This window comes from Chiloscyllium plagiosum, chromosome 1, assembly GCF_004010195.1.
Source record: "Chiloscyllium plagiosum isolate BGI_BamShark_2017 chromosome 1, ASM401019v2, whole genome shotgun sequence".
NCBI classification, from domain to species: domain Eukaryota; kingdom Metazoa; phylum Chordata; class Chondrichthyes; order Orectolobiformes; family Hemiscylliidae; genus Chiloscyllium; species Chiloscyllium plagiosum.
The window spans coordinates 144,442,670-144,463,516 of record NC_057710.1 but is presented as its reverse complement, the minus strand read 5'-3'; the positions used below and the strand labels follow the sequence as shown (position 1 = coordinate 144,463,516).

At 41.1% G+C, this 20,847-nt stretch overlaps 1 protein-coding gene across 1 annotated transcript in view; it reads right to left on the bottom strand.

The window, feature by feature from the left end:
• acox3 (acyl-CoA oxidase 3, pristanoyl) overlaps nt 1-20,847 on the bottom strand; it is a 170,852-nt gene that overhangs the window by 111,786 nt on the left and 38,219 nt on the right. The window contains exons 6-7 of the mRNA XM_043698707.1: nt 13,322-13,418; nt 4,571-4,753 (exon numbers count right to left, since the gene is read on the bottom strand). Of these exons, the coding sequence (XP_043554642.1) occupies nt 4,571-4,753; nt 13,322-13,418 (280 nt within the window). The remainder of the gene's footprint in view (nt 1-4,570; nt 4,754-13,321; nt 13,419-20,847) is intronic.

The window sequence follows — 20,847 nt, the reverse complement described above, 5'->3', positions numbered from 1 at the left end:
GTCTTCTGTCAGACAGCCAATCCTCAATCCATGCCAGTAGCTCACCTTGAACACCATGGGCCCTCACCTGACTCAGCAGCCTCCCGTGTGGCACCTTATCAAAGGCCTTTTGGAAGTCTAGATAGACCACATCCACTGGGTTTCCCTGGTCTAACCTAATTGTCACCTCTTCAAAGAATTCTAACATGTTTGTCAGGCACGACCTCCCCTTACTAAATCCATGTTGACTTGTTCTAATCCGACCCTGCTCTTCCAAGAATTTAGAAACCTCATCCTTAACGATGGATTCTAGAATTTTACCAACAACCGAGGTTAGGCTAATTGGCCTATAATTTTCCATCTTTTGTCTATATGCAAAAGGTTTGAACAATGAAGGCAAGCATGCTCAACGACCTTTTAACCATCCTGTCTATATGTGATACAAATTTAAGAGAATTATGCACCTGCACTCCCAGGTGCCTCTGTTGTACAACACTACCCAAGGACCTACCATTAATTGTACAAGTCCCACCATTGTTTGCTGTTCCAAAGTGTAATACCTTGCATTTATCTAGATTGAACTCCATCTGCCATTTTTCAGTCCATTGACCCATGTTTGACGTAGCTATACGAGAATAGTTTGGCAAGGCTAAGTTCTGGACTACAAATTGTCAGTACTGCTGTGGAATATTGTCAGAGCCAACAACTTTTTCAGTGTCCAGTGTCTTCAGCCTTCAGGTGGAGGCTGAAATGATTTATTCAATCGGCATCTCTGATTGAAGATGGATGCAAACACATCAAAGACAAAAGGTGTACTCTTCTTTCAGTAAGGATGAGGGTATCTGTGGAGCCTTCTGCTCTCGTGAGTTATTTAACTGTCCATTACTATTCACAACTGAATGTGATAGAGATGCAGAGCTTAGATCTAATCCATTGGTTTTGGAATCACTCAGCACTGTCCATTGTATAACTTAGCTGAAAATGTGTTGCTGGAAAAGCGCAGCAGGTCAGGCAGCATCCAGGGAACAGGAGAATCGACGTTTCAGGCATAAGCCCTTCTTCAGAAAGGGCTTTCCTGAAGAAGGGCTTATGCCCGAAACGTCGATTCTCCTGCTCCTTGGATGCTGCCTGACCTGCTGCGCTTTTCCAGCAACACATTTTCAGCTCTGATCTCCAGCATCTGCAGACCTCACTTTCTCCTCATTGTATAACTTACAATGGCTTTTGAAGATTTCAAGATAAATATGATCTCCTTGAAAAGGTGCAGTGCTTGATGTTATTTTTTCCTCAATGTTATGGGATTTACTGACTTTCATTCAAAATAACTCATTGAAAAAATACAATATTTCCTTTACTGTTTCTTTCTTAATGCTTTCTGAAGCTCTTCTCATAACTGTGTTCCATTTGAATGAGATTTTTGTTTCGCCTTAGTCTTTCATTACAATTGCAAAGTTATTGGAACTGCAATTTTTATCCATTGACAAGTCAGTTCTGCCTGAATCTAAGATTATCGTTTGCTTTAACAAATGGATCCGATCACAATCCTACTCGTTTGATTTTAAGAGTCTAGTTGACAGCATTTGAGCAAATTTTTTTTAAACTATTATTACTAGTTATCAACTCCAGGTTCATCTCATCTTGCAGGGAGTCGCGTTTCATAATGCAACCAACGGCAAAGTCAGATGGGCATCAAATAAACAATGAGTACTGACAGGCCCCAAAATATATTTTGGTATTTCCGACATGAAATGTTGCTATGGTGTTAATTTAAGAACAGGTATTCAAATTCAGCCAATAATGAAATGAGGGAAAGAGAAAATGTCTGTACTATAGTTAGTTTCATCAACCTACTTGGACATGGCATAATACACCTCCAGGGCAGGTGGGACTTGAATCCAGACCTACAGGCCCAGATGTCAAGGTACTGCAACGTCTGTTTTATAAACAACAAAAAAAAACAAGAGGTTAACTTGTGATAATGATCTATCTAGATTCTCTGATGAAATTTCATCTGTTTGTGCTTTTTGAAATTTCCTATAGCATTTTCTTATTAGTTTTCCACTTTCCTGAAGGCATCAAGTCTGGCAATCACAACGCTGCTATCTCCCCAGAATCCCAACTTCATGCCAAGCCAGACTGCAAGCATTAAAAGGATCTTCATCCACAGTGTGTCAAAGCTAAGCTCTTTTATTTCTTACATCATTAATGGGATTTGGGTACCAGCACTTATTTCTTATCCCTACTTGCCATTGAATTAGTAATGCATTGCTTCCTTGAATCGCTGAAGTCCATGTGCTAGAAGGACCAATCTTCTGAGGCGAAGATTTGAAGGATATTGTCCGAGACAGGGTGGTGTGTAATTTGGAATGGAACTTAGAAGTAGGGGGGTTTCCATACACATGCTGCCCTTGTCTTTTTAGGTGGTCAAGATCATGGTTTCAGGAAGTGTTGCCTTGGCAACATGTTTGAAATGCATTTTGGAAAGGGTATACATTACAGCCGTAAAATCCAGGTGATGGAGGGAGTCAATGTTTCAGGTTGGGGATCACTGTCAGTCAAGAAGGTTGCTTTGTTCTGGATGGCAATGAGCTATTTGAGTGTTGCTGAAGGGTAAGTATTTCATCATGCTCCTGAAATAAGCCTTGGAGTTGGTGAAAAGATTATGGGGAATCACGAACACTTTCAACTAAACTCCCAAGAAACATTTACGCATATAACACAATATTTTAAAATCCCTGTTCTTGCTTGTGAAGAATATAAAACCTGCCAACAAAAGTACACTGTTGGATGCTGGCCTTCAGTCACCCAAACAGCCTTCTACCACTACCACACTGTAAGTAATCTAATCTAATCTAAAAAGTAATTTAATCTAATCTAATAGACCCTTTGTGTCCTTTTACTAAGCCAGATTCTGATGCCAAGTTTCTCTCAACTCTATTTCGTTAACCTTCTCAGTTTCCCACATGGGACCTTGTCAACAATTTTGCTAAAATCCATATAAACTGAACTTCCATCACCCACACACTTGATCACATTTTCAAAAAATTCTAACAAATTTGTTAGGCATGACCTCCCTCTGACAAAGGCATGCCGATTATCCCTAATTAACCCACACCTTTCCAAGTGAGTATTAATTTGCTCCTTCAGAATTTTCTCCAATAGTTTTCCTACCACTGATGTGAGATTCACCAGTCTGTAATTTCCTGTTCATCCCTACCACTCCTCTTAAAAAATGGAACCACATTAGCCATCCTCCAGTCCGCTAGCATTTCACCTGTGGCCAGTGAGAAATTAAAAAATTGAGTTACAGACCCTGCAATTTCTTGCCTCAGCTCCCACAACAGTCTGGGATGCAATTCATCTGGGCCAGGGGATTTGTCTGTTCTTACGCCTGACAGAGCCTCCAATACCTTACACAGTTTGACATAGGAAATGGTAAGTTCCTCACATTTCCTTTTGCAGAAGTCCATACCTATGTTCTCCTTTTCCAGAGAAGACTGAAGACAAGTATTCATTCAACATCCTTCCAATGTCCTGCAACTTCACACACAGGTCCCTAATGGGCCCTACTCTTTCCCTTGTTAAGATTTTCCTTAATGTATTTCTAAAATATCTTGTGATTCTCCCTAGTCCTGTTCAGAAGTCTATTCTCAGGTCCTCTTTTTGCTCTTCTAATTGCTTTCTTAAGTTCCTTTATACACTTCCTGCTTTTCTCTCGGCGGCAGCTGAATTACTGTCTTTGGATTTGCCAAAAGTCTACTCTTCTTCTTTATGCAGTCCTGAATTGTCCTTGACATTGAAGGTTCTCTGAACTCACTGCTCCTATCTTTCGCTCTCAAGGGTACACATTGGATCTGTACTCTCCCCAGCTATATTTTTTAATATCCCCATTGCTATGCTGTAGACTTATCTGACAGTTGTTGTTCTCAGTCTGTTGTGGCCAGTTCCTGCCTTATTTTAATAAAATCTGCCTTCCCCAAAGAGACTTAACTACTATCCTTTAAACCCTACTAAATAATTGATGTTATCAAAGAACCAGCAGCAATTAGTATTAGATTGTAAGGTAGAGATTAGCTTAAATTCCCACACTTAAAACAAACTGCCGCACTCCACTTTCTGAAAGTTGCATTAAAGGGTCACATATCTATCATTTAGCAATATTGTATCCCCAAAAATGCAGGGGAATGTAAATTATCCTCAAAACCATATGGATTTTAAGACTCTGATAAACAGAATCGGTTGCATGTGCAGGTATTTGACAGGAACTGAATTACATACAAGAGTTCCCATTTATCAGAGAATTGTTGTGTCTCCATTATTATTAGTCACTGTAATACCTAAGCACTTATTCAGATATTGTTTAAATGTGGAGTTAAGAAAAAGGCCATCAAACCATTAGCAAAAAGTACAAACCAAATCAAACTATACCGTTTAGTAATATAAATGACAACAACAACAACTTGTTTTTAAATAGCCCTTTCAACATTGAAAAATACTCCACAGGAATAACAAAGAAAAGATTATTTTTAATGCAATTTGTGCCTCTTACATTCAATAGTGGTTTTTCATCGTACATTACATTGGCGCGTACCTGCAATTGATATTCGAGCAGCGGTATTTCATAGTGATCTGTTGGTCCAAACTGACGACGTACTGCAGAATACCGAATACCAATTGTTAAGCACAGCTTAAGATTCGAAGTTGCAATTCCTGTGATTGTAATTCTACCAGAAGAAAGCGCTCCAAGTGAAGCACCAAATCGTTGATTAGGATTCTAAATGAGAATTTAAAGAACATGGGTATCAACTACATAGTATCACTTCCAACACTAGAATAATTGAAAATTACTCATGATAGCAGTTTTTGAATGAATGCAGGAAAGATTAGTTAGAAATTAAATGCATTTCTAAGATTTAATTTCAAATGTGTGATGCCGCACATGCTTTTCAGTTTAACCCTATATTTTAGGTTGCAGTGATGATCGCTTGAAGAACTACATTTCTCTGAAGGATAATTTCTTGTAAAATACAAATTACTTCCAGCAACCATGTGACCAAACTGTCTGAGAATTAAACAAGAGTAGAGAAGGATCAACAAGAAGCTAATAACGGGTGGGTACCACTCTTGTGTGTGGTTCCACTTCAAATAAATTGGTTGAGTTTTGGGTCAAAAAGTGTGGTGTTGGAAACACACAGCTGGTCAGGCAGCATCCAAGGAGCAGGAGAGTTGACATTTCAAGCATAAGCTCTTGAAACGTCAACTCTTCTGGACCTCCAGTGCTGCCCGACTGGCTGTGCTTTTCCAACACCAGGCTTTTTGATTCTGACCTCCAGGATCTGCAGTCTTCACTTTCTCTTTGTTCAGTTTTGGAACAAACTGGCTACAACCGACTGCTTTGAAGTACAATTCAATTGAAATTCTGCACATTAGCTAAAAGGGTTTAAAACCCTTGATAATTGAAAGACTCAACTAACAGTCAGTGGGAGTGTATAGAGAGAAGGCGTGTGGAGGTGAGGGCAGAGATAGAGGTACCAAAGGGGCCAAGTAAGAGAAAGAGAGGGGAGAGAAAGAGAGAGAGACAGTGTCTTAAATGCAAAACTCCAAAGTTAAAAAACATCGGAACTGAGAGTTCTGATCTGAGGGAGCTGGACTGAAGAAAGAGAGGACTGCAGATGCTGGAGTACCAGAGTTGAAAAATGTGGTGTTGGAAAAACATAGCAGGCCAGGCAGTATCCGAGGGGCAGGAGAATCGACGTTTCGGGCATTAGCATTTTTCAACAGCTGGACTGAAGATAACTATGCAAGTTTACAACTATGGAAAGCTTATAGGAAGTCTGAACAAAATTTGAGATTAGATTAGAGTACTTGTAACTGATTATTTCAGATGGAGTGCAGTTATTAGTATTCATATTCTTTTAATGTACAGGCAGTCCTGAGTTGTACTCGAGTCTGTTCGCAAGTTGATTTGTACCAGGTTGGAACTCAATACAGTACAATCTAAAGTGGTCATTCATAAGTCCAGGCAAAGGTCATATGACAGATTTTGAAAATATACCCTTGTCAGTTGGACACTTGTAAATTGGGCCTGCAGTGATTGGAACAAGGGTCAGGTGGCTCCCATTGACTGTGGGATCTTTGATTGGGGGTGTTCACCTGGGCCAATCAAGGAGCCCTGGCTGTAAGATATGAACAAGATATTTAGAGAATCTCTTCATTCTAGGGACTGGCTCTGAGCTGGCTGGTTAGAGCCCACGTACTGTACACGTGAATAAAAGGTGACTTGGTGACAGGATATCGTCCTCTGTGCAGTTATTTCCGTAATGAGGGGAGAAAACAGTATGCTCCTGAAGAAAATTCACTCACAACTGTGGAACTTGAGTTGGGGTAAGCATGTCTGGTATTATACCTTTATTTGGGAACCTTGGCTCACTCAATCCTGTCGTCGAAGATTGGGCCCAGTATGTTCAAAGAATGTATTACTTTTACTAGGAAAATGACGTTGAGGCAGATGAAAATCAATGAGTAATCCTTCTGACTGTTTGTGGACCCAAAGTATTTTCGATTATTAGAAGCCAATTATTCCCTGAGACACGAAATATTAAACCTTCCACTAGTTGACAGATTCAGTAAGAAACATTATGACCCCAAGCCTCCCCTAATTCTGAAATGCTATTGGTTTTATTTGTCTGTTCTCGAACCAAGGGAAACAAATGGGCCATCACATCCAGGATTGAAATCTTCCTGGACCCGGCACAATGAGATCACAGTAGAGGACGGCATTTTATTACAGTGTGCAAGTGTAAAGGTTAGAATTAGAATTCCAACAGTGTGGAAACAGGCCCTTTGGCCCAACAAGTTCACACCGACCCTCCAAAGAGTAGCCCACCCAGACTCATTCCCCTACCCTTTTTATACCCCTGACTAATGCACCCAACCTACACATCCCTGAACACTCTCAGCAATTTAGCACGGCCAGTTCCCCTGACCTGCACATCTTTGGACTGTGGGAGGAAACTGGAGCACCTGGAGGAAACCTACGCAGAGGTAGGGAGAATGTGCAAACTCCATACAGACCGTCGCCAGAGGCTGGAATTGAACCCGGGTCCCTGGCGCTGCCACCATGCCACCTCTGGTTGCTGCCAGATACCGGCTGAGCTCTACCAGGGTCATCCAGCAGCTTCCAAAATGAAAATGTTGGCAAAAGGTTATGTCTGTTGGCCAGGATTGGATGCCAAAATAGCTCAATTGTGGGGCAGTGCCCATTGTGCCAACAAGGACAGAAAGTACCACCACCAGCACCCTGACGTTAGTGGGAAAGTCCAGGTAAACCCAGGACTTAGTTACACATTGACTATACTAGTCCTTTCATGGGCTCAATTTTCTTGGTCATTGTCCATGCCCATTCAAAGTGGCTGGACGTACATAGTGTTCATTTGGCAAACTCAGGAATGACAATTGAAAAGCTGCGAGCTGCGAGACATGGACTCCTGGAAGTATTGGTCACAGACATCATTTACCAGCTAGGATTTTGAGTATTTCCTAAAGATGAATGGCATCTGGCATGTTTGGACAGTCTCAAACCAGCAATCATCCAATTGTCTGGTGGAAAGAGCAGTCCAAACATTGAAGACAGGCTTTAATAAACAGCCAACAGCTTCACTTGATACCAAAATGTCCAGGTTCCTGTTTGATTATAGTACTCTCCCCCCCAAAACTACAACAATAGTTGCAGCAGAACTGTTAATGGGGAGAAGACTCCGCATCAAGGTTAAATCATGATATTCCTAGACCGGAGTTAGGGGGGAATTGTTGGGGAGAGTGGTGGTGGTGAAATGGCTGCAGGAATACCAGTGCTGGCCACTTGCCTCCTCTAAGCAAGAGAGAGACATTTTGCTTCAGGGGATAAAGTTAAGTGTCCACACCACGAAAATGGCCAAGCATGGTACAAAGCAAATTCAGGTCCCGTGATGTACAAAGTCAGAGTCATTCGTGATGAACGGCTCCTGCCCGAAACAATCGATTTTCCTGCTCCTCGGATGCTGCCTGACCTGCTGTGCATTTCCAGCACCCCTCTAATCTTGACTCAACAAAATTGTGCATCACATGAAAGCTGCTATCTCGTAAACAGGACCTGGCTCCTCAGAACAGCTAAGAAAGGCCATCAAATATCATGTATTTTCCCCCTCCGCCAAGCAATGCAGGAACCTCAGAGTCCAAGATGGAAGGCCAAGAACATACAACATTACAACGCAGTACAGGCATTTTGGTTTTTGATGTTGTGCTGATCTGTGAAACCAATTTGAAGCCCACCTAACCTACACTATTCCATTCTCATTCATATGCTTATCCAATGGCCATTAAAGTGCCCTTGAAGTTGGCGAGTCTACTACTGTTGCAGGCATGGCATTCAACACCCTTACCACTCTGAGTAAAGAACCTACCTCTGACATCTGTCCTATATCTATCACCCCGCAATTTAAAACTATGTCCCCTCGTGCTCACCATCACCATCTGAAGAAAAAGCTCTCACTGTCCACACTATCTAACCCTCTGATCATCTTGTATGTCTCGATTAAGTCACTTCTCAGCCTTCCTCTCTCTAACAAAAACAGCCTCAAGTCTCTCGGTCTTTCCTTGCAAGACCTTCCCTCCACACCGGGTAACATCCTGGTAAATCTTTTCTGCAACCTTTCCAACTTGTCCACATCCTCCCTGTAATGTGGTAACCAGAACTGGATGCAATACTCCAAATATGGGCGCATCAGAGGTTTGTATATCTGCAATATGACCTCATGGCTCCGAAACTCAATCCCTCTACTAATAAAATCTAACACACCGTATGCTTCTTAAGAACAACTTCAGGGATCTATGCACATGGACACTCTTTGCTCATCCACACCACCAAGAATCTTACCATTAGTCCAGTACTCTTTATTCTTATTCCTCCTTCCAAAGTGAATCATCTCACACATTTCCGCATTAAACTCCATTTGCCACAGCTCAGCCCAGCTCTGCAGCTTATCGATGTCCCTCCATAAGTCGCAACATCCTTCCGCACTGTCTACAACTCTGCTAACCTTAGTGTCATCCTCAAATTTGCTAACCCATCCTTCTACGCCCTCATCCAGGTCATTTATAAAAATGACAAACAGCAGTGGCCCCAAACAGATCCTTGTGGTACACAACTAGTAACTGAACTCCAGGATGCGCATTTCCCATCAACCACCACCCTATCTTCTTTCAGCTAGCCAATTACTGGTCAAAACTGCTAAATCACCCTCAATCCCATGCCTCCATGTTTTCCGCAATAGCCTACTGTGGGGAACCTGATCAAATGCCTTACTGAAATCCATATACACCACATCAACTGCTTTACCCTCATCCACCTGTTTGGTTACCTTCTCAAAGAACTCAATAAGATTTGTGAGGCACAACCTACCCTTCCCAAAACCATATTGACTATCCCTGATCAAATTATTCCTTTCTAGGTGATTATAAATCCGATATCTTATAATTCATTCCAACGTTGTACCCACAACCAAAGTAAGGCTCACTGGCCTATATAGTTACCAGGGTTATCGGTACTCCCCTTCATGAACAAGGGGACAACATTTACTATCCTCCAGGTCTTCTGGCACTATTTCGGTAGACAATGATGACAAAGACCAAAGCCACAGTTCTGCAGTCTCCTCCTGAGCTTCCCAGACAATCCTAGGATAAATCCCATCCGACCCTGGGGACTTAGTTATTTTCACACTTTCTACAATTGCTAACACCTCCTTCTGAACCTCTACCCCCTCTAGTCTAATAGCCTATATCTCAGTGTTGTCCTCAGCAACATTTTTTTTCCATTGTGAATACTGACGAAAAATGTTCATTCTCCTATCTTCTCGGTCTCCACGCATAACTTCACACTATGATGCTGGATTGGCCCTAAGCTTACTCTAGTCATTCTTTTATTCCTGATATACCTACAGAAAGCTTTTGGATTTCTTTGATCCTGTCCACCAATGACTCCTGATGCCCCCTCCTGGATCTTCTTAGCTCCCTCTTTTGGTCTTTCTTGGCGAACTTGTAACTCTCAAGTGCCCTAACTGAGCCTTCACATCTCATCTTTACATAAGCCCCCTTCTTCCCCTTGAGAAGAGACTGAACTTTAGTAACCCACAGCTAACTCGCTCAACCACCTCCTCCCTGTCTGACAGATACATACTTATCAAGGACATGCAATAGCTATTCCTTGAACAAGGTCCACATTTCAATTGTGTCCATCCCCTGAAGTTTCCTTTACCATCCTATGCATCTTAAATCTTGCCAAATCGCATCATAATTGCCTTTCCCACAGCTATAACTCTTGCCCTGTCTTACATACCTATTCCTTTCCATGCTAAAGTAAATGACACAGAACTGAGGTCACCATCACCAAAGTGCTCACCTACCTCCAAATCTAACATCTGGCCAGGTTCATTACCCAGTACCAAATCCAATGTGGCCTTGCCTCTTGTTGGTCTATCTACATACTGTGTCAGGAAACCCTCCTGCATACGTTGGAAAAAACTGTTTCATCTAAAGTGCTTGAACTGTAGTGTTTCCAGTCAATATTTAAAAACTTAAAGTCCCCCATAACAACTACCCTGTTACTCTCACTCCTATCCAGAATCATCTTTGCTATCCTTTCCTTTACATTTCTGGGACTTTGCAGAGGCCTTTAGAAAACTCCCAAAAAGGTGACCTCTCCTTTCTAACCTCAACCGATATTACCTCTGTAGACGAGTCTTCATCAAATGTCCTTTCTGCCACCGTAATACTGTCCTTGACTAACAATGCCACACCTCCTCCTCTTTTACCACCTTCCCTGGTCTGACTGAAACATCTAAATCCCGGAACCTGCCACAAGCATTCATGTCCCTGCTCCATCGATGTCTCTGAAATGGCCACACTATCAAAGTCCCAGGTACCAACCCATGCTGCAAGTTATTCCGGATGCTATTGGCATTGAAATAGACACACCTTCCTGCCTGCTGGTACACTTTTGTGACCTTGAAACCTTACTTATGACCTCACTACTCTCGACCTCCTGTACACTGGAGATACAATTCACATTCCCATCCCCCTATTGAATTTGTTTAAACCCTCCCGAAGATCATTAGCAAACCTTCCTCCCCAGCATATTGGTACCCCTCTGATTCAGGTGTAGACCATCCCGTTTGTCAAGGACCCACCCACCCCAGAATGAGCCCCAATTATCCAAGTATCCGAATCCCTTCATCTGCACCATCCCTGGAGCCACGTGTTCAATTGCTCTCTCTCCCTATTCCTTGCCTCACTAGCACATGGCACAGGTAACAAATCAGAGATAACAACTCTGTTTGTTCTAGCTCTAAGCTTCCACCCTCGCTCCCTGAATTTCTGCCTTAAATCCCCATCCCTTTTCCTATCTATGTCATTAGTCGCCATGTGGACCACGACTTGGGGCTGCTTCCCCTTCCCCTCAAGGATCCCAAAAACACAATCCGAGACATCATGAACCCTAGCACCTGGGAGGCAACACATCAATTGTGAGTCTCTCTCATTCCCACAGAATCTCCTATCTGTGCCCCTAACCATGGAGTCCCCAATGACTAATGCTCTCCCCCCTCCCCCCCTTTCCTTCTGAGCAACAGGGACAGACTATGCCTGAGACTTGTGCCCCAAGAGTATCCAAATGGCATACTTGTTATTGACGGGAACAGCCACAGTGGATCCCTGCACTGTCTGCCTGTTCCCTTTCCATCCCCTGACTGTAACCGATCTACCTTTTTCCTGTACCTGAAGTAGGATTACCTCCCTGTAACTCCTCTCAAATACCCAGCCAGCCTCCCGAACGATCTAAAGTTCATCCAGCTCCAGTTCCCTAATGCGGTTTCCGAGGAGCTTGAGTTGGGTGCACTTCTCACAGATGAAGTCAGTGGGGACACTTGTGGTGACCCTTACCTCCCACATTCTAAAGGAGGAACATTCAACTGTCCTAACATCCATACCCATTCATTCCTAAAGAGACTGTTGAAAAAAAACTAGTAACCTTACCAATCCGGCACACAGAATCTTTATTTTTGGTTAGAGGAGGATTGGTGTATGGGAGACACTACCTAAGTAGTGCTCTAGGTAAAGCAATTGCCCAAATATATAGCCTCACTTATTCAGCCGTCCTGTGCCTGATCCTGCTCAGCATGCACTCTGCCTATACACGAGGTAAGTTTATATAGGATTTCCCAGGAACCCCCAGTCCTCGCTCATGCTGCTCCCTCTGCTGCTCAAAGTGGAGGCCAATAGTCGCCCAAGTTAAGTCGTTTTTCGAGGAAAATTTACCTTCCCGGCAATCCTCCGGTCCTGGCTCATACCACTCAACACCGTTGTCACTTGAAGAAGAGGAAGAAACTCTCCGGAGATGTTCCAGGCTCAAGAGGTGGGCTACTGACTGGAACATATCAATCGTGTCTGAGTCTGTGGAACCAGATCTAAGGTGAAAACATCCCAGGACAAGCTGCCAGAAAAGAACAGTACATCTCCAGATGTTTTTGAGGGGGGAGATGCAATGACTGGAACAAGGGCCAAGTGAATCCCATTGACTATGAGATCCTTGATTGACCAGGGTAAAATCCCCAATCAGGGAGCCCAGGCTGACACACAAACAGGAGATTCAGAGAATCCCCTCATTCTAGTCACTGGCTCTGAGCTAGCTGGTCAGAGCCCATGTACTGAACTAATATAAATAAAGGGCCTCCTTATTACAAGTATTTTGTTCTAAACACTGACCCTTGTTGTTTTATTCTTTCAGGAAATAACTGGGGTTTTTGGATTGCAAAGAAAAAATTGATGGTCTCAACCAAGATCATAAAAAATATCTACACTGCTCTGGTTATCCTTTTATTCTCCAGAAATTATTGATACAATAAAAACTACTTGAAAGAATTGAGCTGGACCTGAATTAAACCCAAGTAAAAGTATACTTTCTAGTCATTGATATATTCAGCAAGACTTAAAAAAAAGCTGCTAAGAAATTCAGTGATGAATCTTCAACATTACAGACCTAATTAAAGGTAATAAACACCTTAATCGTGGTCATTATGTACAGTATTGGGCTTATTCAAATGCATAACATATTTTAACAGGTTGTGCATAAATGTTGGCACAATAGATTTCTACAGCTGGTAAGGGAGTTTTTATTGTGGTGTGCAGAGCTTTGCCATCCATCCTAATTTTAAATCAGTCCTATGTGACACTTGGAACATATTTGAATGCTGCTACAATAAGGTAATGGACAACTTTTATTTAGAGAATAATTTTGGTTATTTTGTTTCACCTTGAATGAAGTTGTATAAATTCCCCCAGGTGTGACATCTCCAGTTCTATTTAGTAGATTTTCTCGTGGTATTCTCACATTGTGGAACACAGCAAATCTATTAAAATAAACATGGAATCACATTAGACTATATTTTGAAAAGCCCTTCAACACAGACAACACCTCATACAGCTGTCAGTAATTAGTAATTTGTTGAAAATTTTCAGAAAAGCGCTCCTACAACTTCAATATACATAAAATCCACGTCACCTAGTGTAGCAGCTTCAATTATGGCATGGTGGCTCAGTGGTTAGCACTGCTGCCTCAAATTACCAGGAACTCAGGTTTGATTTCACCCTTGGATGACTCTGTGTGGAATTTGCACATTTTCCACATCTGTGTGGGTTTCCTCTGAGTTCTCCGATTTCCTCCCAGTCTAAAGATGTGCAAGTTAGGTGGATTAGCCATGCTCAATTGCTCATAGTGTTCAGAGGTGTGTAGGTTAGGTGGAGTAGCTGAGGTAAATGTAGGACATCAGGGATAAGGTGGGGGCATCAGGTCTGGGTGAGATACTCTTCGGAGGGTCAGTGTAGAATCGATGGACTTATTGAATGGCCTGCTTCCACACTGTAAGGAATCTATGATCAGGCATCATTTCTTTTTCTTTTGTTCATGGAATTTGGCTTCACTGGTTGCACCAGCATTTAATTGCCTATTCCTAGTTGCTTGAGAATGTGGTGGTTATGCCTTTGTGAATCATTGTAGTCCAGTTGACACAGGTACACCAACAACACATTTAAGGAGGGAGTTCCAGGATTTGATCCAGTGATACTGAAGGTACAGTGTTATACTACTAAGTTAGGATAGTGAGTTACTTAAAGTGGAACTTTGGTGTAAAACATGCTGTATCTGCCAAACTTGTCCACCCCGATGGTAGTGATTGTGACCTTGGATGGTGTTGGTTGACGAACATTAAACAACACCTTTAAACCCACAACCACTACCATCTGGAAAGAAAAGAGCAGCGTTTCCATTGGAAGACCACCAAAGGCAAATTCCCCTCCAACCACTCTAAGTGACATACCAAAAAGAATCAAGTGCAATAATCAAAATTAAGCATTATTGTGAAGTAGTAATTCACAAGGTCTCAATATAGTGAGGACAAACAATAACAAATGAGGATTGGATAATTCTAAGTTCCTGGTGAGAATAGCTTTCAAGCAAAAGCATCCCATTATTGAATTATCCCTCTGTTCTGCAGCAAAGTATGATCTTTACAGGTCCATCAAAAAGTTTCATGTCATGATTTCTAACTTTTTCATTCCCTTCTGGACAAAGTACAACTTCTCAGAGTAAGAGAACTGCTTGCCTGAAGTCTACCACAGTCGAGTGTGTGGTGCTGAAAAAGGACAGCCAGTCAGGCAGCATCTGAGGAGCAGGAGAATTGACGTTTCACCCATAAGTTCTTCATCAGGAAGCTTATGCTCGAAATGTCGATTCTCCTGTTCCTCAGATGCTGCCTGACCAGCTGTGCTTTGCCAGCACCATACTCTCAACTCTGATCTCCAGCATCTGCAGTCTTCACTTTCTCCCAGTTGAAATCTACCACAGGTTGTTCTGTTTTAATGTGCGTTTCATCAACAAGAATGCTCTGTAACGTACAACGCTGTAATGCAGTTACTATGCCAACACTTTAAGCACTGTTTCTAAGGCGCGATTTTCCTATAACGTGAGGTTGCACAGGAGCGCAACCATTGCATTGTAGAAGAACTGACTGTATGTTGATTCAGTCAGTCTGTCTGATAAGACCAACATGAATGACTAAAAAGAGAAATGGACATGGAACTTTTAGAATTCTATTAGAAATTATTTAATTTCACTATTTAATGACTGGATCCAGCACTGGGAAAGGTGCTAATTCCTCCTCACTGCAATGATAAATCTGAGGATCCGTTGCTTACACAATTAAAATGTCCCAGTCAAAATGGTGTTTTTTTTGAAAGAAAGGACAACGGAGAACTACAAACCTGTGTATACAGAAAACCAACAAACACTGACCAAATACTTAACCAGCAACCATCCCAACACACACAAATGAAGCTGTATCAGAATACTATTCCAATGAGCCACCACACACTGCAGCACAGATAAACTTCGGAAAACAGAGGAGAACCACCTATACAACGTATTCAAGAAGAACGGATACTCAAAAAATACGGATACTCGAAAAATACAGTCTGCAGATTCCTCAAGAACAAACCACGACAAGCAGACCAAACACAGCCAGAAACCCTAAACATCTTACCATACATCAAAGAAGTTTCAGAAATGACAGCCAGACGACTAAGACTCCTCGGAATCCTAGTAGCACACAAACCCACCAACACTCTCAAACAAAAACTAACAAACTTAAAAGACCCATGGACAAAACCAACGTCATCTACAAAATTCCATGCAAGGACTGCCACAAACACTATGTAGGACAAACAGGAAGAAAGTTAGCCACCAGGATACACGAACACCAGCTAGCCACAAAAAGACATGACCCTCTCTCCCTCGTAGCCCTACACACAGATGAAAAAAAACATCAATTCGACTGGGACAACACATCTATCCTGGGACAGGCTAAGCAAAGACATGCCAGGGAATTCCTAGAGGCCTGGCACTCCAATCACAACGCCATAAAAAAACACATAGATCTAGATACCATCTATCTCCCCTCAGAAAATGAACAGGAAATGACATCACCACAAACCCCAGGAACCCATCCTGGACAAACATATAAATAGAAAGCAGGAGACAACAGCTTCGCTTCACTTGGAGGTCGCCACTGATGATGTTACCTAGCCAGGTAATGAAACGTCCTGATATCAAACCTACAGCTCAGCGGGCAAACCTACACCCCACAAAAGAAACCTTCAAATATTTTTGAAATAGTATATCAGGAGTCATTTGATGAGCCAAGAAGAGGCACAGGGAATATATCTTGGAAAAGCCTGGACAACTGACTGAAACCAGAGGCTATGTAACCAGAATTCACTGAAAAATGTGATACTTGGATGAATGATGCCCCACATTTTATCATAAAATCACCCCTTTATTTCACAAAGACAAAACATTATATTAATTTCTGTCTTTTATTTCCTTTGTGAATACAGATTTTGTGCTACTTGTCTTTTATCAGGTTCTCTCTCTCTCTCTCAAGAACAAATAGCTGTGATTGATATCTATGCGCAATGGGCAAGTCTAATAATAATCAATAAAGAAGTGGTAATACAATTGTTGCACTGGCTACAGATGACTTGTTGGTTATAAGTAATAAACTTGCAAAATATAAATAGTCCCATATGTAGAGCTGCAAACTTCGCCTGCTAAAATTTCAAATAAACCAGGCTGAGCGGTAGAAAAATAATCCAGGATAATTATAGCAGCTGTTACTTCATCATGCCTCAATTTGTCTGCAATTCTTTTTCACACCATACATACATTCTAAAGACAACCCAATTTATTCATATTACATATTTTCCTGTTTACTACTTACAACAGAAAGAAAGCATTTTAAACCCACAATAAATTCGCCACATCCTAAGCCAGAGTGAGGAGACCAGAAGCTGCAAGGAATGTAGAAAGATATAATTTTTGTTGAAATGTTATTCTGGCTGAGACTAAAATTATGCTGACTGAGTGAGAATCACTAACTCAGACTTATAACTCATTGCATTACACAAGAAAAGCACATTGCTTCATATGGCCATTTGCTATCTAGAATGTTAATAACCAATAAGAAAAATGTATCAAATCTTGCCATATCCAATCTTCAATCTCCGTTCACTATATATGGCAGCAGTTCTTGTAAATAAACCTTGTATTAATGTGGGTGTTGAAGGTTGGTTTCTTCTTTATTTTTTCTGTTTTCTGGATTTTATTTCCAGACTTACCACAAGCAGAATTTGAAAATAAACCATGATTTCAATCGACTCTATAACTATGTATAGGTAAATATCTGAGCAAACAAAAAAACATTGAAGCCTAAAGAAAAATATCAAATTTGCTGTTTAACCTGAAAAAAGGACTGTTTTATTGAAACAAACTTCAGACTTGTGGTTTAGCATTGCAGAGAATGTGTGGATAAGTTCATAGTGCCAGATACCACATTTGTGTCAACAGTATGGAGTTCCTGTTGTGTAAGGGTTAAGAAACAAAATATGGTTCACCAATCCGCATGAGTAATCAGTGCATATGCTTCCAGACACCACATTCTGTCTGAATTAAGCAAGCACTTCACAATTTGCTAAAGAAAATGGTTTATATTTTAAGGTTACTGAAGCTCAGAGATGAAAGGGATGCAAATAAATTTAAATACACTACAAATTCATGTTTATTGCTGAAAAAAAAATGCTGTTAACGTTTTATCACTTTCACATATCAGGACAGATAGAAGAATCCCAAATACCAAGTGCATTATGACTCACCAAAGTGAGACAGAATTTACACATTTTATGTTATTCATTCATAGGAGAAGGGCATCGCGAGCTACGCCAGCATTTCTCATCCACCCCTAATTGTCAAGAGGCAGATGGGTTTTTCTGACAATCAACAATGGACAAAAGGTTATCATTAGACTCTCAATTTCAGATTTCATTGAATTCAAATTCCACCCGCTGTTGTAGCGGGATTTGAACGCAAGTTCCCAGATTATTACCTGAGTCTCTGGATTAACAGCCCAACAATACCATCACTAGATTATTGTCCCCCAACAAATATCTTTTACATATATATTTATGCAGGGATCTGTTGCCTTCAGTAAAATGGAGCATGTACAGACACTGCACCTTCTTAAATTAAACAGAAGTATGGGGGTCAATAGTTCCTTGAATACTCCATGACAATACCCCGATCAACCAGAGCTGACTTGCTAACTGTAGTGATTGGAATAAGATCAGTCAGAGAATCTCAGATTATGAGTTGTCTGCTTAGGTTGTTAGCCTAGTCCAATCAGGGAGCCCTGGTTGACAGACATAAACAGGAAGGTCAGGGGTCCTGGTCACTCTAGGAGCTGACTAAGTTAGCTGGGTCAGTGTCATGTAACATGAATGTGTAAATAAAGGGTGACTTGCTGACAATATACCGACCTTCGTGGAGTTATTTCACCAACCAGTCAGAACCTTTTTCTTATCTAGTATAAATCATTTTGCCCTTTGAAATTTGGCCTTCTTGTACCTGTCCTGATCAGGTCAAGATGAAAAGCTTTGAACAGATTGCCTTTTTTCAGCAATTCTCAAGTTTTGCACTACCAACCAGCATATTTTCTGTTTGTTAAGCAAATCTTTTTTATGTTATTCATTCACAGAATGTATGCATCTCTGGCTAGGCAAGTATTTATTTCCTATCCCTAACTGACCAGAGGGCAGTTAAGAGTCAACCACATTGCTACGGGTTTGGAGTCACATATAGGCCAGACCAGAAAAGGTAATCAACAATGGTTTCATGGTCCTTATTAGACTTTTAATCCCAGATTTTCACTGGATTCAAATTCCACTTTCTCCCATGGCAGTATTTGAACCCGAACACCCAGAATATTATCTGGGTCTCTGCATTAGTAGTCAGGGATAAAACCACTAGGCTATCGCTTCTCTCTTGTTATAAAAGCCACAATTTTTGCAATCTCTTACCTATAGTTATCAAATTTTAAAAAGAAAGCAAAGCTAAATTCTGAAATGTATTATGAAATTTTAAGATCTTACCATGGTAGCACTTATAACAAGGAAAGTAAAATTTATGGGATGACTTAGATACTGGGATTGGCACCTTGCACTCCAGCACAAATGTTAGAAGTGAGCTTGCCTATACTTGACTGATTTGCCCTGTGTTAATTCTTTGGACTCTTTAATTAAAAATAAGATGGGATTGCTTTCTGTCCAGAAGATTGTTTAGCATTATAGAGCAGAGGTCAACAGTGCCAACAACAGTAGCACTAGCAGGAATGGTGTGCACTGCCAGATAAAGATAGGTGGATCAAGAAGGTGATATTCAATAATAGTTCTGGAAATTTCAAGTATATATGGGATTTTGCTGGGACTGGGCTGACAGGCCCTGACAAGGGGTACATGTTGGAGCAAGTAAACAATAATATGAATGACACTTGTGCACAGATTTTATACAACACAATTCAATCATTACACTCCAGCTTCAAACATACACTTCATCACCTGATTTTTTATATACTTAAAATAATAACAAATCTATAACTACTGAGGCAGCTCCACAAATGAAATTACACAGACTTAGCTAATTAAACTAACTTAGCGAGCACTTTACACTGGTGATAAGGAAAAATGTTGGAATCTTTACTTAATGACAGAAATAAAAATTTAGAAATCAAACTTGTAATAATTAGCAAAATAAATCAGGTTGAGATAGCAGCTAGACAGGAAATAATCAGGTATAATACTTGTGAAATGAAAAGCTCCTATTGCATATGCAACAGGTTAAATAATACTTTGTGATCGAAAACAGCTACAAAATCACAGAAATGATGGGATACTGGCCTCTGTGAAAACAATCTGAACTATCTATCCTACACAATTCCATTTTGATCCATACTTTTATCCAATGACCATTTAAATACCCTGAAAGTTTACGAGTCTACTACTGCTGCAGGTAGTGCATTCCATACTACTCAGAGTAAAGAAACTATCTCTGACATCTGTCCTATTTCCATCAACCCTCAATTTAAAACTACATCCCCTCATTCTATCCATTACTATCCGAGGAAAAAGGTTCTCACTGTCCACCCAATCTAATCCTCTGATTATCTTATATGTCTCAATTAAGTCACCTCTCAAACGTCCTCTCGCTAATGAAAACAGCCTCAGATTCCTCAGCCTTTCCTCAGAAGATCGTCCCTCCATACCAAGCAACATCCTAGTAAATCATCTCTGAACCCTTTCCAAAGTTTCCACATCCTTCACTATAATGTGGTAACAAGAACTGTATGCAATACTCCAAGTGTGGCCGCACCAGAGTTTTGTACAGCTACAACATGACCTCGTGGCTCTGAAACTCAATCCTTCTACTAACAAAAGCTAACGCGCCATATGCCTTCTGAACAACCCTATCAACTTTCAGGGATCTAGATTGGATGATAGACACTCAATGTGGAGAGGCTGCCCTCTGAGGCATGCCTGTAAGTCATGCTGTTGGTTCATAATGGACCTCGGAGAAATATTGCTCACAACAGACATCAGGAATAAGCCAGCTTCTGGAATCAAGCAGATATGGCTTGAAATGATTGAGGAGAACAGAAGGAAAAGTGTGGCACTTTGCCCATGAATACAAAGCCAAAGAGAGATGACCTCAGTTACCTCAATAGGGCAGGAAAGGTGAGTGGCATCCCATATCCAAATCAGAATCCTCTCACTCTGATTTCCCAACATTGTCATTCTAAGAACTCCTTGCAGGTCCTCTTATTCTGCACTGCAAAGACACCTCCACATATAAACATTAATAGCCAACATGCAAATGCACTTTCATCTTGTTGCCATCTT